Source organism: Leptinotarsa decemlineata, unplaced genomic scaffold (assembly GCF_025532065.1).
Source record: "Leptinotarsa decemlineata unplaced genomic scaffold, Ldec_3_MD MMD2_tig00004433_RagTag_RagTag, whole genome shotgun sequence".
NCBI lineage: Eukaryota > Metazoa > Arthropoda > Insecta > Coleoptera > Chrysomelidae > Leptinotarsa > Leptinotarsa decemlineata.
The window spans coordinates 799380-815595 of record NW_027412608.1 but is presented as its reverse complement, the minus strand read 5'-3'; the positions used below and the strand labels follow the sequence as shown (position 1 = coordinate 815595).

The 16216-nt window shown below is 38.4% G+C and overlaps 1 protein-coding gene across 2 annotated transcripts in view; it reads right to left on the bottom strand.

Moving 5' to 3' along the window:
* Window positions 1-4168: 4168 nt before the first annotated feature.
* Window positions 4169-16216, bottom strand: part of LOC111508414 (uncharacterized) — a 546485-nt gene continuing 534437 nt past the window's right edge. For both annotated transcript variants that reach the window (XM_074179173.1, XM_074179172.1), the window contains one exon: window positions 4169-4353. In XM_074179173.1, coding sequence (XP_074035274.1) covers window positions 4231-4353 — 123 coding nt within the window. In that variant the 3' untranslated portion in view covers window positions 4169-4230. The remainder of the gene's footprint in view (window positions 4354-16216) is intronic.

The window sequence follows — 16216 nt, the reverse complement described above, 5'->3', positions numbered from 1 at the left end:
GAAAGATAATTATAATGTATATGGAAGAAAAGAGCAAGATATATATATATATATATATATATATATATATATATATATATATATCTTTGGGGTCATTTCCCCTTCCTCACAGAAGGGGCGTGACTATAATTTTGTTTTGATAGGAAACCTACAGATTGAGGTATATCAGTGTTGCCACGCCAATCAATGAACCCAATGTGTCAATATCCTATATTTTTTAATTTATATCTCCAGAGAAAAAAATTGCACTTTTTCATGTTTCCCCTGTAACTCGTAAACTCTCATTATGATTTTTTTCTCAACTTTTTTGAACTCCAAATGCCTACCTGTTTATCTACCAACAGATGATCAGAGGCCGAGGATTGTGTTTGGTGCTGTTAAAGTCCATATATTTACAATAAAATGAAAAGTTGAGGAACTATTTTCCTCATTGTTTGCAAAATTTTCAATTTCCGAAAAACGACAATAATGAAATTAATTGCACGTAGTTTTTGTATTTGCAATTTTGCCGAAAGCCAAATATATATTTTGAATAATAAAACGATATATTTACGAAAACCATTGATTTCCAAATCAGACTGGAAGGTCCAAATTCACTAAATCATTCTATGAGTAATAGAGGTTCTTTGTTATGATTTGTAAATGTTCGCGGTGAATACAAACGTGTTGACTGGTACTGCTAATGTCTAGACAACCGACATTGCCTAGATCTTTGAAGATAGTCTTTTGGAATGCCAATGGCTTTCTTCCCAAAAAACTTGATTTCGAGAACTTTCTCGTAGAACATAACATCGATGCGGCTCTAATTCAAGAGACGCATCTGAGGAATGAATCCGTTGTCATTCCAAATTACAAGTTCTTCCATAGAGAACGTGTTGGACGTGCTGGTGGGGGAGTTGGCATTCTTGTCAAACGATCCCTCCAGTGTGTCTAATACGGCATTGACAGTGCTCGGTTACACGGAACTGAGGCCGTAGGGGTCGAAATTCGACTGAGACGGGGTTGTCACAGATCAATCTCTGTCTATAACCCTCCGACTAATCTTTTACTCCCAGAATCACTGGACGAACTGCTGATGGGTAGTGATATTCCGACAATTGCTGCTGGCGACTTCAATGCCAAGCACGGACTATGGAGCAGAGCCACCAATCGAAACGACCGAGCGCTCCATGCGCATACTGACAGACATGAATATCTCGTGCTGGGACCAGATGAACCTACGTTCTATCGCGGGCAGTATAGGCCTGACGTACTGGACATCGCGCTTCTCAGAAACGTCTCTCTGACCAGCGAAATTTACGTTCAGTCGGAACTGGACTCCGATCATAATCCAGTAATCCTGGTATTGGGTGATGAACTTCCTTCCCCTGATTATTGCATGAGATATAAGACGGATTGGGATGTCTTCACAGCTCAGCTCGGAGAGATGCACGCCCCTCCTGAGGGTCTCCGCTCTCCCAACGAACTCGACGCGGCAGTTCACCGCTTCGAGACCTCTGTGAATGATGCTTTTCGGACGGCCACCTCCAGTGAGGAGTGTCCGCAGAAGAGCTATAATGAGTTTCCCCCTCGTATCAAAGCCTTGATACGAGAGAGAAACCGCCTGAGAAGGCTCTATCAGCGAACACTCTTCCCAGGAGACAAAACAGCGGCAAACAGGATGGCCAATCAAGTAAAACAGGCCATCATTGATTACCGAAATGACAGGTGGGAGGAGCTGTTGGAATCCATTGAGCCTGGGAGTAACGAGCTTTGGCGAATCACTCACAGACTCAAGGGAAAGAAGACAGCTCCCTCACCCATTCATGGAGGGCGCGGAGTATGCTACTCCCCCGCCGACAAAGCGTTGGCTTTTGCTGACACGATGGAACGTCAGTTTCAACTTAACGTTGACGACAATGACGACATCGACCGCGATATTCTGCTCGAAGATCGGGTTCACCGCATCCTCAGGGAGGATGACGATGATGTCATTCGTCCGGCTTCTGTGGAAGAATTAAAGGGCTACATCAAGGCTGCAAAAGCCAAGAAAGCCCCGAGGGTTGACTCAATAACTAACAAGTTATTGAAGAAGCTCCCGGAAAACTGCGTCGAGAGCCTATTGAATATCATCAACAGCTCTCTGGCTCTAAAATACTTCCCCAGAAGGTGGAAACATGCGGTCGTCGTCATGCTCCCAAAACAGGGGCAGAACCGGCTTTTCCCGCAGAATTATCGCCCGATTAGTCTGCTCTCGTCGGCGGCTAAGCTGGCTGAAAGAGTCGTACTTCAAAGGCTCAACGAAGAAGTTGAGGACCGGAATGTTCTGCCTGATGAGCAATTCGGCTTCAGGAGAGAACATTCCACTGAGTTGCAGGCTCTGAGACTGGTCGAAAATACCATCGCGGAGCTAAATAGGAATAAAAAAGTTAATCTAGTCCTACTAGACATTTCGAAGGCCTTCGACCGCGTTTGGCATGAAGGCCTTCTTCACAAATTAATCGCGTTCGACCTGCCTCGGGGCCTGATCCGGTGGATTGGGTCTTTCCTGAAAGACAGAACATTTCAGGTTAGAGAAGAGGGCTCTCTGTCTGACAACAGAGAGATCCTCGCTGGAGTGCCACAGGGGGCCGTGCTCTCTCCCACGCTCTATTCCCTTAATACCAGCGACCTTCCGAGGTCCGAGCATGTGAAGGTATCTCTCTACGCCGATGACACGGCTCTCCTCTCATCTTCCATGGGTCGGGAGCTCGGGATCGTCTATATGCAACGTGCATTGGGCGACCTCGAGCGCTGGTACCTCGAGTGGAAGATCCGAGTGAATCCGGAAAAAACTCAGGCAATAACCATGGGAAGAACGATAGCTTCTCCGGCCATGAAAGTGAGAATCTCTGGAAGAGAGATTGATTGGCAAGCGCGGGTCAAGTACCTAGGTCTTCTTATAGACCGTAGGCTCACCTGGAACCCGCACCTGTTAAGCGTGAAGGCAAAGATCCAGGGTCGGGTGGCAAGCCTGTACCCTTTGATAAATAGAAAATCCAAGTTAAGCCTAAAGAATAAAATCACGATCTATAACATGATGTTCAAGTCTGTCATCATGTATGCTTCAGGCGTATGGGGACAAGCGGCTCCGACTAACATCTCCATCTTGGAGACTTTACAAAATAAAATTCTACGGATGATTGTGAATGCTCCGTGGTTCGTGCGGAATGAAGCCATCCGCAGAGATTTGAAGCTGCCTTCCATTCAGCAGTCCATCCAGTCGAGGAATCGGCCAGTTTTAGATTACGCTGAAACTCACAAAAATCCTTTAGTCAGGGAAGCTATAGATTACGCTGTAGACGACCCCTCCCGATATAGAAGGCCCCGACACTCTGTCGAATGAGGATAAATAATATCTTCATCCATCTCACCCCAGCCAGGTAGGGGTATACAGCGAAGGGCGGTATGGATGTCTGAGGACTTTCATGCCACCATTAAACACCAGTCATGACCCGTTTGTCTTTCTGACAAACACCAGTTGAAAGGGGAAGGGAGCCAGGCTTCAACCCGAATGAACTCAAGATGGATTACGTCGTCATTTTGTCTTCAATCGAGGACCGCCTGCCCGGTACTGACGATGCCCAATAGGCTGAAACAGCTGTCTACCGGTGGCTCTTAAATTGAAATCAATGTGGGAATTATCAAAGAGTACCTACTTATCTATTTATTATTGATTTTCATGGAATTATTTTCCAGCAGCTTGACTGCATTAACCTTTCTAGATATATATATATATATATATATATATATATATATATATATATATATATATATATATATATATATATATATATATATATATATATATATATATATATATATATATATATATATAAATATATATAGCCAGCGTAGTGAAAGTGTACCTTCATGGGTGTGAGGTGGCCAGGTTTAGAGTTAGGAATAAGTCTACTGCATCACCTGAAAACGCCAAATTGATTGGTGTACTATTGCCTATTTTCTCTCGGACCCTGATTCAAAGAGTCATTCATCTACTAAATGTTGTTCTTTTCTAGCAGGAAATGTTGACAAAATAAGGGTACCTCAACCACTCAAGGCCACATATGAGTTTGTTTCTTGATTCAAACCTCCCTCGGTAGTGGAGCTAAATTTTTAGTTAGGTGTATGGAAATTATAACGACAGACAATATTTGTGAAATTTTACTCAAAACTTTGTCCATAACAAAATTTTAAAATAATCATTCATATCTATGAATCTATACATATTTTGTGTTTCTTAGTATGTACGGACAGATCTGAAGAGTTGGTGAACTTCCTATCACACATTTTACATGAAAACGGCTTTTCTCCAGTGTGAACTCGAATGTGTACCTGTAAATAAAAAGTGAAAATAAAAATGGTGGTTGTTGGAATGAGAGAGAACAAAGAAAAAATCAGCTAAAATTAGTTTTTCTGTGCTAAAAAAACTTTTGCGAACTAAGAATCAACTGTGATCTCCAACACTGAAAGTTTCAAATGGTGAATATTTGATTGAAAAGTTATGATTTGTATCTAACGTCCGACTGAAAGGTCATATATTATACAATTTTTCCGTTTGTGAATGAGTTATTATTATTGTATCAACAATAGTTATTATACCACGACTCGTAGGAGCATTCTATTATCATCAGAGTGAGATGGAATTGGCCGATACTTGATGAACATTAGTTCCCTCGAGCGTTTTCATACTGCGATTATGTGAACTGTCCAGTGAAAATCTCACAATAAAGTTAATAAATCATCAGATTGGCAACTTTTCATTTGATTCATATGATTAATTTCATTCTTCTATTCATTGGAAAAGGTTCCAATTATGAAATGTGTCTGTATATTTTGCAATTCATCTGCCTGCCATCAATCGTGTTCAGCTGCTATTCAATTATATTTATATATAATCAATGAAGTCGTTCCGGGGCGCCAATTAATTTTATTGTTGTTTTATAATTTCACAAATAAAGTTAAATTTAGACGCCACCCAATTATTTTTAAAAGGGTGCTCATCTTGTCTGAAAAGGGAAAACAAGAAGCAAAAAAGCCAGTAGTCTAATGTCCCAAGAAGTTGGTTGAAGCCAAAAGATGTACCATTCACTCCATTCAGGTACGTCGTAACCAAACAAAGAGAGAAGAGACAGCTAGGGGAGTAGAATTCCTTGGACTGAGTAGTTTTGACAGGCTCTCCAGATGGACCTCCCCTCAATTTTCATGAACCAGGTAAAATCCAGAAGACGATTGTCCAGGGAAAGTAGTTTATAGAGTGGTTGAAATGGGCTGGGCTACAAGGTTAATAATCTTCCTTTCGTCTTCACCAAGAAAGAAACGGAGAGACAGAAATCCTATATCCTCATACCGGTATAATCAGGAGAAACGACTGGAGCACGAAAATAATCCATCATTGGAACATTTTGTTGGGAAAATTTATCAAATTTTCATGAGAATGATTTCAGTATGAGCCGACAAAATGGCGGACAGTGCTAAAGCAGTAACTGCCACCAGCAAAATAAAGGAACTCAAAAGGAAATATTCTCATACATTTAGATTACCTCAAATTAGGAGGGGTGGAGGTTCTTTAGAAATCTCTCTTCCATAAAACCTTTTAAAGAAACAAAAAATTTAGAAATGTGGTTACACCAGGAACGAACAAAATATAGTGCCCTGTATACAATAAAATTAATTGGCGCCCCGGAACGACTTCATTGATTATATATAAATATAATTGAATAGCAGCTGAACACGATTGATGGCAGGCAGATGAATTGCAAAATATACAGACACATTTCATAATTGGAACCTTTTCCAAGGAATAGAAGAATGAAATTAATCATATGAATCAAATGAAAAGTTGCCAATCTGATGATTTATTAACTTTATTGTGAGATTTTCACTGGACAGTTCACATAATCGCAGTATGAAAACGCTCGAGGGAACTAATGTTCATCAAGTATCGGCCAATTCCATCTCACTCTGATGATAATAGAATGCTCCTACGAGTCGTGGTATAATTCCCTCTATGTCAAAAAACAAACGTATATATTCCAAACATTCATAGAATATTCTTGGAATATATGCATGCCTTTAGAATATTCATAGAATATGATTGAATGAATATGGCAGAATTATTTCCGAAAGAATGTGCATAGAATGTCTATAAATGGATTATTCTTCCGTGAATATTCTAAGAATATTGTCTATTGAATATACCATATGGTATATATTCTTAGTATATATCCCCACGGTATATTTTGAAATATTCTATAAGACGTATTACTGGAATTTTGAATTATCCTATATAGGATATAGGATTTCTGTCTCTCCGTTTCTTTCTTGGTGAACACGAAAGGAAGATTATTCAACCTTGTAGCCCAGCCCATTTCAACCACTCTAGATGAACTACTTTCCCTGGACAATCGTCTTCTGGATTTTACCTAGTTCATGAAAATTGAAGGGAGGTCCATCTGGAGAGCTTATCAGAACTACTAGTCCAAGGAAGGCTATATCTACTCCCTAGCTGTCTCTTCTCTCTTTGTTTGGTTAAGACGTACCTGAATGGAGTGAATGGAACATCTTTTGGTTTCAACCAACTTCGTGGGACATTAGACTACTGCCTTTTTTGCATCTTATTTTCCCTTTTCAGACAAGATGAGCAACTATTTAAAAATAATTGGGTGGCGTCTAAATTTAACTTTATTTGTGAAATTATAAAACAACAATAAAAATTAATTGGCGCTCCGAGGCGTCTTCATTGATTATATATTATATATAAATATAATTGAATAGCAGCTGAACACGATTGATGGCAGACAGATGAATTGCAAAATATACACACATTTCATAATTGGAATCTTTTCCAAGGAATAGAAGAATGCGTTGTCAACCTGCAGCACCACATCATCTGAAGATCTGCCAATTCCTCTCTCTCATAAAACAAAATGTAGGGTGTCTCCAGGTGGTCTGATAGATTCAATACATCGCCAGAACACTTCGTGACACGACTATTGTCGTGTTTATGTAGTAAGAAGTTTGAAATTCGGAGTTTTTCGAAACTGATATTTTTTATAATAGAACTCATTAAAATATTGACAGGGTACCGGAAATAAAACCAAGTCGAAATTTTCCAATAGAACTCTAAATTTTCTTCAACCATTTGATCAGAAATAAAATTCTCTTCTCAACAATATAACACATGTGGCCATTTCTATTTGAATATGGGGGTACTATGATGTCAAATAACTGGATATAAAGAGAAACTAACGACGAAGTTTTCTCAGTTTTTGAATGAAAGTCAAAAATTGAAATTTTTCACTAATCTACGAACTCTTTACTGACTTTTATTAAATCCCATTTTTCACTTTATTCAAAAATCTGAATAGGAAGTGGTATTTTGAACTTTGTCATCGAAGTATACCTCTTTTACTACAAAAAATGATAATGTGCTGTTCATTTTTCTGTACCGGTGGAAAGTGTCATTTTTAAGAAGTTGTTATCACACAATCTCTCGTGGGCGAGTGAAGAATTTCAATTTTCCAAATTTTATTCAAAAACTAAGCAAACTTCGTCGTTAGTTTCATCCTACATCGCGTTTGACAATATTTTTGTATGTGACGTCGTTAGTTTCATCCTACATAGCGTTTGACAATATTTTTGTAAGTGACGTCATGCTATATGATAGAAATGGCCACATGTGTATATATGATTTCATTGATACCCGGTATATAGACAGAGAATTCGAATCGTGCTTCCAACAGCTAACTATCATGAAGTCAAGCTTCGTTATTTATTATTGAATGAAAAATTGCTTTCAGATTCTTTCTCCATTTAACGAGAATTTATCTACTTGAAGGTGGATTCTACTTCGTAACATGGCTGACGGAAGTACAAATTGTTATGATGCTCCTAGGTGGCTCACAGAGTTATTAACACACCCTACTCAGAAGAAGCTAATGACTTTAGTAGTCAATGCCAAACAAAAAAAGACACCAAAATTTTTGTTGTTGTTGAGCTGAACTTTCCATTTTTTAAATTGCCTACAAAAGGAATAGAAATTGTACAAGGAGTTATGACAACGAATTTAGATCTTTGTTTCTATAATGGGTAATTTTAATCTTCAACTTATCGGTTTGTTCTGTCTGTCATTTTTATTCAGTTAGCTCTTCACCAAAAGCGATAAAACCAGAAAAAATATATTCGATCAATTATTCAAAACTCAACCATTCTTTGAAGTGAGAAATTCAACTTACTCAACTGATGTAGAATATTATCAAAAATTACAGCAAATACAAGTGGTGAAATGGCACAGCGGTAGTGTGCCAGCAGGTCTCGAGTTCGAATCTGCCTATGACTACATATTTTTCTCGAACGTTGGAACCGATTTTCCGGTTCCAAGTAGAAGGTTGCTTTTATGAACAATAGGAAGGAACGGCCATGGGAAACCCCTTGTCCCCCTACCTGGCAGACCTGTTCATGAGCAAATTCGAAATGGAAACCAAAGAAAAGTCGAAGTATTTTCCTAGGATTTGGCTAAGGAATGTGGATGATATTTTCGTGATATTCTATACCAAAAAATCGAATATTGACGACTTTTTTTCCAATTTAAATAATAGATGTCCATCAAAAAGGGACAACTACCATTTCTTGACGTTTTGGTAACGAGGAGCCGATATGGAGGGTTAGAATACGATATATTTAGAAAAGAAACAAGCACATACAGGTATATTCCTGACAGTTTACACCACTGTGGACAGCACAAATGTGCTGGGTTGAATTTTTTAGTGCATCGTCTTTTGACTTTCCCTCTAACACATGATATGTTCACAAAAAAAAGACGTACAATATAGGAAATAGCAGCCACTAACGGTTTCTCGAGGGGTATTGTAGATAAAATAATAAGGAAGAAGAAGTTTAGGTTAAGAATGAACGAAATCTCGACTTTCAGAAAGGACAAAAACCAAGATAAATACATTTTCAAAGAAAAGTCTGGAATTTACGAAATTGAATGTAAGGACTGCGATGCAAAATATTATGGACAGACAAAAAGATCTTTCAAAGTAAGATATAAGGAACACATAGCACACTTAAAATATGGAAGACCTGAAAACTCAGCAGTCGCCCATCATGTTTTGCAACAAAACCATTCCATTGACTTCAGTTCATTTAGATTAGTTAGACAAGTGAACATCAACAGGCAACTAGATGTCTATGAGAGTGTAGAAATATGTAATATGAATAACGATGACGGACCTATACCAAAGAGCCATACTATATAGCTTGTTAAAATAAAATAATGTTGTTGGGTTTACTGATTACTACATAAGGACACATTGCAAAAATAAATTTGGAGAGGCAATATGAAAATATAGCTGAAAATTGTTTTATATAAACATATATTGTAAAATAATAGATGAGGCAAAATTGTAAAATTAATTTAGGTTGGTATACCTGTATGGGTGGTACGCCTGGATGGTTTACCTATATGGGATACCTATATAGCATAAATAGGGCTAGCTCGCATTAGTTTCTAGTTTTAATCTTCCTCTATGAAGATGATCACTTGGTGATCGAACACGTGTCGAGGTGTTAAAAATAAAGATTTGGTGTTGGGGAAAAACTCCAGTAATAAACATATATATTATCACTTTCTGACAACTTTTTCATCCCAAAATGCTGAAATCACTAAATGTTCAAATATTACATTCAATTTGTATAACTTATATTCTTTAAAAACTTTGACAATAATATTTTATCTTCGACAATATATTTTAAGTTGCGTATCTTATATTTCTTAGAATAGTAACACTTTGTCAATGAGATTTCATGTTCAACAATAAAGTACATTTTGATTTGATTGCTATAATTGATATTTACGTACAGCGCCATCTGTTCGCAAATAGATCAAGCAATAATTGATAGTTACGTACAGCGCCATCTGCCCGCGAATAGATCAAGAAATAATGCCGATAATTCAGATCCCGATCTTGAGAGTTACAACAAACATGCATACAAACAATCATACATACATACATACAGGTGAAGCTAATATAAAGCGTGTGAAAAAAATGAAAATTTTAAGGCAAATTTTTGCAAATTCCGAACATTTCCGAGAGTGACCGACCTTTGTTTACCACGAATTTCTGAAGGCACATCACCCCATGGGCCAGACGACGTCTGATTGGCTGGAAGAAATCGGATGATCTTATGGACCTTTCTGTGTTTTACGAAAAAGTGTGATTTTTCGAAGGATTCGATTGGCCGAAAAGAGTTCGTCCAGTTATGTATAAATATCGGGATTTTTACATTTTTAAGGCAGATACTTTTCGAATCAAAAATACGTTATATGCTGGTTATTTGAAAAGCATTCTACAAGTGATTATTGTGATTCCTGGTGATTATTCACGATTATTCGAAGGAGATTTCTGAAGGAGTTATGGGAAGGTTTGACTGGAGTTATTTGAAATAATTCGTCTATCTGGTTCTTTCCAGAACTAATTGGAAATATTGCGTTTCTGGAGTTTTCGATGATTTTCTATTGGATTCATTGCGGATTCCTCTGGTTCCTTTTAGGACCCGATACAGATTTACAGGAGCATCGAGGATTGGATTTATTTTTTTTGGATTTTCAACCATACTTTTGTCTGTTCAGGTTCCTGCTTGCCAACAACATCCTACGCAGGAAGAGTAGGTCCCTACTAAAGTTGCCCAGACTCACGCACCAGGCTAACCTTGTTGTGTGTTAACTGGCCTAGGTGTATCGAGATTGAACTTGGGGGGGTCAAGCCATCATTAGATCAGTCCTTATCGACTCAACGTAATCGTTGGGACCTTTCCAGGACATCGAAACCTTTCATCCACATCCTTCGAACGGCCCTCATCCTAGGGTGCAGTTCACCAGTTAGGCTACGTGTTCCTTAAATATTAGCTCAGTTCACCCTGTAGGCCTCGGTTAGGAAATTAATTTCGGGATCCAAGGGTGAACTTAAAGCTTTAGCTTTCCGTGAATCCTCCCCTCTGAATATCTCTGTCAGAGTCATTGTTAGGGATTTTGAAAAATGCAGAGTAGGGCAAGACAAGCGCAACTTGCAATGGATACGACAGTGCCAAATCGCGAGGTCAACCCTTTCGACCAACCAATTCTTAACTCAGACAACTTTAGCCGCCCTAGTGCTACTTCTACCGCGCGACGCGGAACCCCACGGAAATCTGTGTTCACCGGACACAGTTTTTACCGAGTTTTTACTGCGGTATGGGGACTACGTCCAGAACCCAGAGTACGCCCCAATTAGGGCTCCGCGCAATGTAAACTTCAACAAGGAAAACCCCTATGCTGAGATCGGTCGCCAAACCAGCCAGCCGACGGCGATAACCGGCAGGAGGAAAGCGACAATTCTGCCTGAGAATAGGAATATTTTCCACAACCGGAGATGTCGCCCACTTATGTGGCAACTCCAAGACCTCAACTCAACTGCAAGACTGTGTCATTGACGAATTGCGAAGTAGCAAAACCATTGTCGATCTCGACAAAGAGATCATGCAAAAATGGGAATGGACTTTCGAAACATGAGATGTTTCGAAAATACCAAGAGGAATTACGACGATTCGCCAGCGGGCGTTAAACGCGGAGGGATGTTGCATAGGAATGCAACGAGGTGAATGACGTCCAACGCCAGACGTCGAGATGCCCCCAATCGGTGGCCCTTAGCGGTTATTGAGAGGAGTGGGATGTTTTGCGCGCAGGAGCGCATCACATTTCGAACGAGCCCGGAACTGGCGCCTTAGCGGGGGGTGGTGTTTAGGTCAGGGGGTCACCCTGAAACCGATAGAAGCTTGGGGGTGGCTTCATGGCGGGGCCAGTGTAACAACCAGGATGCATTTTCGAACCCAGAGCGAAACCAGACATTCCAACCTCCCGTCGGGCCCAGACAGGAGCTGAGTTCCGAAATTCCTGGGACTCAGGTCTGGAAGCCAGTTGGTAACCGGCGGGGTCGGCCGTTGCCGAACACGCCCCCAACACGCCACCCGTTAGGAGGACACCTCCTGTCATTCGGATGTCTCCTTAAATTTGCCTGTATTTGGGTTACATCAGGTAATATCGTGTTGGATTTTTCTAGGTTCATTGTTTCTAGGAATGTGTATTGTATTGTGTAGTATATTGAATGTTAGATCTTGTGTTTTGATTTGTATTCATTCCTCGATAAGTGAATTATGACTTTTAAATTTATGGATGTTTAGGTTTTCCCAGATATCCATACTTACCTTCATTGACTTGTTAAAACAAGTTGTTGTTGTTTTGTATGGCGTGAGGTTTAATTTATATATTATTGGGTTTATGTATGCTTTTTTTGTGCTCGTCATACCTTCGGATCGGAGTTTTATCTTGGTTTGGCCGATATAGAATTTGTTGCAGTCCGAGCAACAACATTTTTATAGCTGTTTATTTTTTGTGTTATTTTCGTTTTCGGCTTGTAAGTGGTGTTGATATTCAAGGGTTTGAAGATGTTTTTTAACTTTTTGGTTTGGTGACCTATGTATGTGAATGCAGTCCATCGCTGTGTTGTTTTATCTGTTCGATTGAATTGATCCTTGTTCTGTAGAGAAAGAAAACGACTCGAAACTCAACTACCTGGACATAACTACCGGGTATAACCACAACAATGGTTGAACTTGTTTGTGTAGGTTCCCTACACGCAAGTTCGAACCACCCACCATCACACAAAATGGCTGCCTATAACGCATATGCTGCCTATATACAGAATGCTAAGGAACCACTTAGCAATGAAGCCCGGAACAAGGGAAGGAAAATTATATATCGAATAGCAAACGAGAACGGATACACCCAAAAAAAATAATATGAATTAGAAATTAGAATCAAACAAAAAATACAGAGCAAGAATCAAACTAATCCAACAGATAAAACAACACAGCGATGAATTGCATTCACATACATAGGTCACCAAACCAGAAAGTTAACAATCATCTTCAAACCCTTGAACATCAACATCACTTACAAACCGAACACGAAAATAACACAAAAAATAAACAGCTATGAAAAAGATTATTAACATCGAAATACATTAGGTATGAGTCAGCTTTGGCTTTATCATAATTGTCACCCATTCGTTCGTTATTAGTTGTGACTCTTCGCTAGGAGCAAACTTGAGTCAAACCATTCTTGTTCCCTTTTCGAAAAACAGCAGCTGATCTACATCGGTGGGAAGTTGAAGTTGTTGTTTCGTTTTGAAAAACAGCATCCCATGTATAGCCAGGCAGAGTGAAATAATGGGCAGGATCCAAACCGTAAGTTTTATGGCAACTTGAGTGGAACTGCTTGAAGATATCAGCCAGAAGCATAACATCCGTCTTCAAATACAAGTTGAAGTTGTTGTTTCGTTTTGAAAAACAGCATCCCATGTATAGCCAGGCAGAGTGAAATAATGGGCAGGATCCAAACCGTAAGTTTTATGGCAACTTGAGTGGAACTGCTCGAATATATCAGCCAGAAGCATAACATCCGTCTTCAAATACAGATCCGTATATTCCCCCAATGTGTTTATTTCAAAAGTAGCCCATATCAACTTGGCACGTGAGTAAGATCTCCTAGGACACGGTTTATCCTCCAATTTGTTACAAAACGTTCCGATAGGAGGTAAACAATCTTCATTGAACTTTTCGAAAGAATCGGCATTACACCCTTTTTTGTCAAAATCTGCTGTTGAGCATGCGAGAGGTTGGAGAACTGTGATATGAGATTTAGAAAATCTGATAGATATAACACTAACGTATCCAGCGAAGAACTCATGAATCTGAATGAGTCAATAAATCTGAAGTGGATATTGCTACCTGAAATATTTTTAGTGAAGGAGATATACTTTTCCTTTGTTATCGGCAAAACGGCGACACTTCCATTGAGATCCAATGCAATATTTTTTATAATAAAATGTGCATCATACCCTGATGAGTTATGAAACACGATGGGAATTGTTTGATCATCTTGATAGTTTATATTACACTCATGTGTGATGGTCCGCGATAATTATTTTTATGTATTAGATGATTATAGTCGCGTAATTTTTTGTCTGATATAGTGAAGGGTTTGTCACATATATGACAATGGGTTGCTACCTTGAAATCTGTTTCCTGGCTGGCTGATATATCTATATCGAATGGACACTGGAACACAGTTGCAATATCTTCAGCAAACTGGCCTATCTCGTCGGCAAACTATTCCATACAATTTTCACCACGAAATAAATGATCGATAAAATGATAGCGTATTATCATAAGAGCATTTCACATAATATCCAATAGATGCCGGAATGTGCCGTTGATATTTATTGCTATCTTGTGTAGATACCAATACACTCTCCAGATTGGCATAAATGACGAAAGGCGATGTAATTTTATTTTTGAAATTTTTGAACTTCAAAATACGTTTTCCCTCCATGGGTAATTTTGGTAGGCATTCCTTTGTCTTCGAGCAGTCTGCAAGGTGTTTACCTAACTTTGCTTGCGTGGAAAAATAGTGAAAACACCTATTGCAAAATATTTTTTTCCAATATGGTTGTCGAGTTGATTACTCACCAAACTAGATAAATCTTTTATCCAAACAAAGTGTTTTCTGGTTGGTAACGTAACATCATTGACATTTATTGAATCCTCACATTTTTCATCGTAATACATGTCTTGAATCATGAGTAAATTCACATGTTTGCTTTCATTTTTTGCTATGCTCAATCTTAGCGGTATTACTGTATACTTGGATTTAGAAAGTTTCGAAGTATTAACGTTGACTGAGAGATCATTTTGCTCTTCGAATCTATTTATCTCAATAATTGTCATCGGAAAGTGAATACCTTTCAACTTCAGAACTTTTTCACCTATTTCATACAATTTTCACCACGAAATAAATGATCGATAAAATGATAGCGTATTATCATAAGATCATTTCACATAATATCCAATAGATGCCGGAATGTGCCGTTGATATTTATTGCTATCTTGTGTAGATACCAATACACTCTCCAGATTGGCATGAATGAAGAAAGGCGATGTAATTTTATTTTTGAAATTTTTGAACTTCAAAATACGTTTTCCCTCCGTGGGTAATTTTGGTAGGCATTCCTTCGTCTTCGAGCAGTCTGCAAGGTGTTTACCTAACTTTGCTTGCGTGGAAAAATAATGAAAACACCTATTGCAAAATATTTTTTTCCAATATGGTTGTCGAGTTGATTACTCACCAAACTAGATAAATCTTTTATCCAAACAAAGTGTTTTCTGGTTGGTAACGTAACATCATTGACATTTATTGAATCCTCACATTTTTCATCGTAATACATGTCTTGAATCATGAGTAAATTCACATGTTTGCTTTCATTTTTTGCTATGCTCAATCTTAGCGGTATTACTGTATACTTGGATTTAGAAAGTTTCGAAGTATTAACGTTGACTGAGAGATCATTTTGCTCTTCGAATCTATTTATCTCAATAATTGTCATCGGAAAGTGAATACCTTTCAACTTCAGAACTTTTTCACCTATTTCATACAATTTTCACCACGAAATAAATGATCGATAAAATGATAGCGTATTATCATAAGAGCATTTCACATAATATCCAATAGATGCCGGAATGTGCCGTTGATATTTATTGCTATCTTGTGTAGATACCAATACACTCTCCAGATTGGCATAAATGACGAAAGGCGATGTAATTTTATTTTTGAAATTTTTGAACTTCAAAATACGTTTTCCCTCCATGGGTAATTTTGGTAGGCATTCCTTTGTCTTCGAGCAGTCTGCAAGGTGTTTACCTAACTTTGCTTGCGTGGAAAAATAGTGAAAACACCTATTGCAAAATATTTTTTTCCAATATGGTTGTCGAGTTGATTACTCACCAAACTAGATAAATCTTTTATCCAAACAAAGTGTTTTCTGATTGGTAACGTAACATCATTGACATTTATTGAATCCTCACATTTTTCATCGTAATACATGTCTTGAATCATGAGTAAATTCACATGTTTGCTTTCATTTTTTGCTATGCTCAATCTTAGCGGTATTACTGTATACTTGGATTTAGAAAGTTTCGAAGTATTAACGTTGACTGAGAGATCATTTTGCTCTTCGAATCTATTTATCTCAATAATTGTCATCGGAAAGTGAATACCTTTCAACTTCAGAACTTTTTCACCTATTTCATACAATTTTCA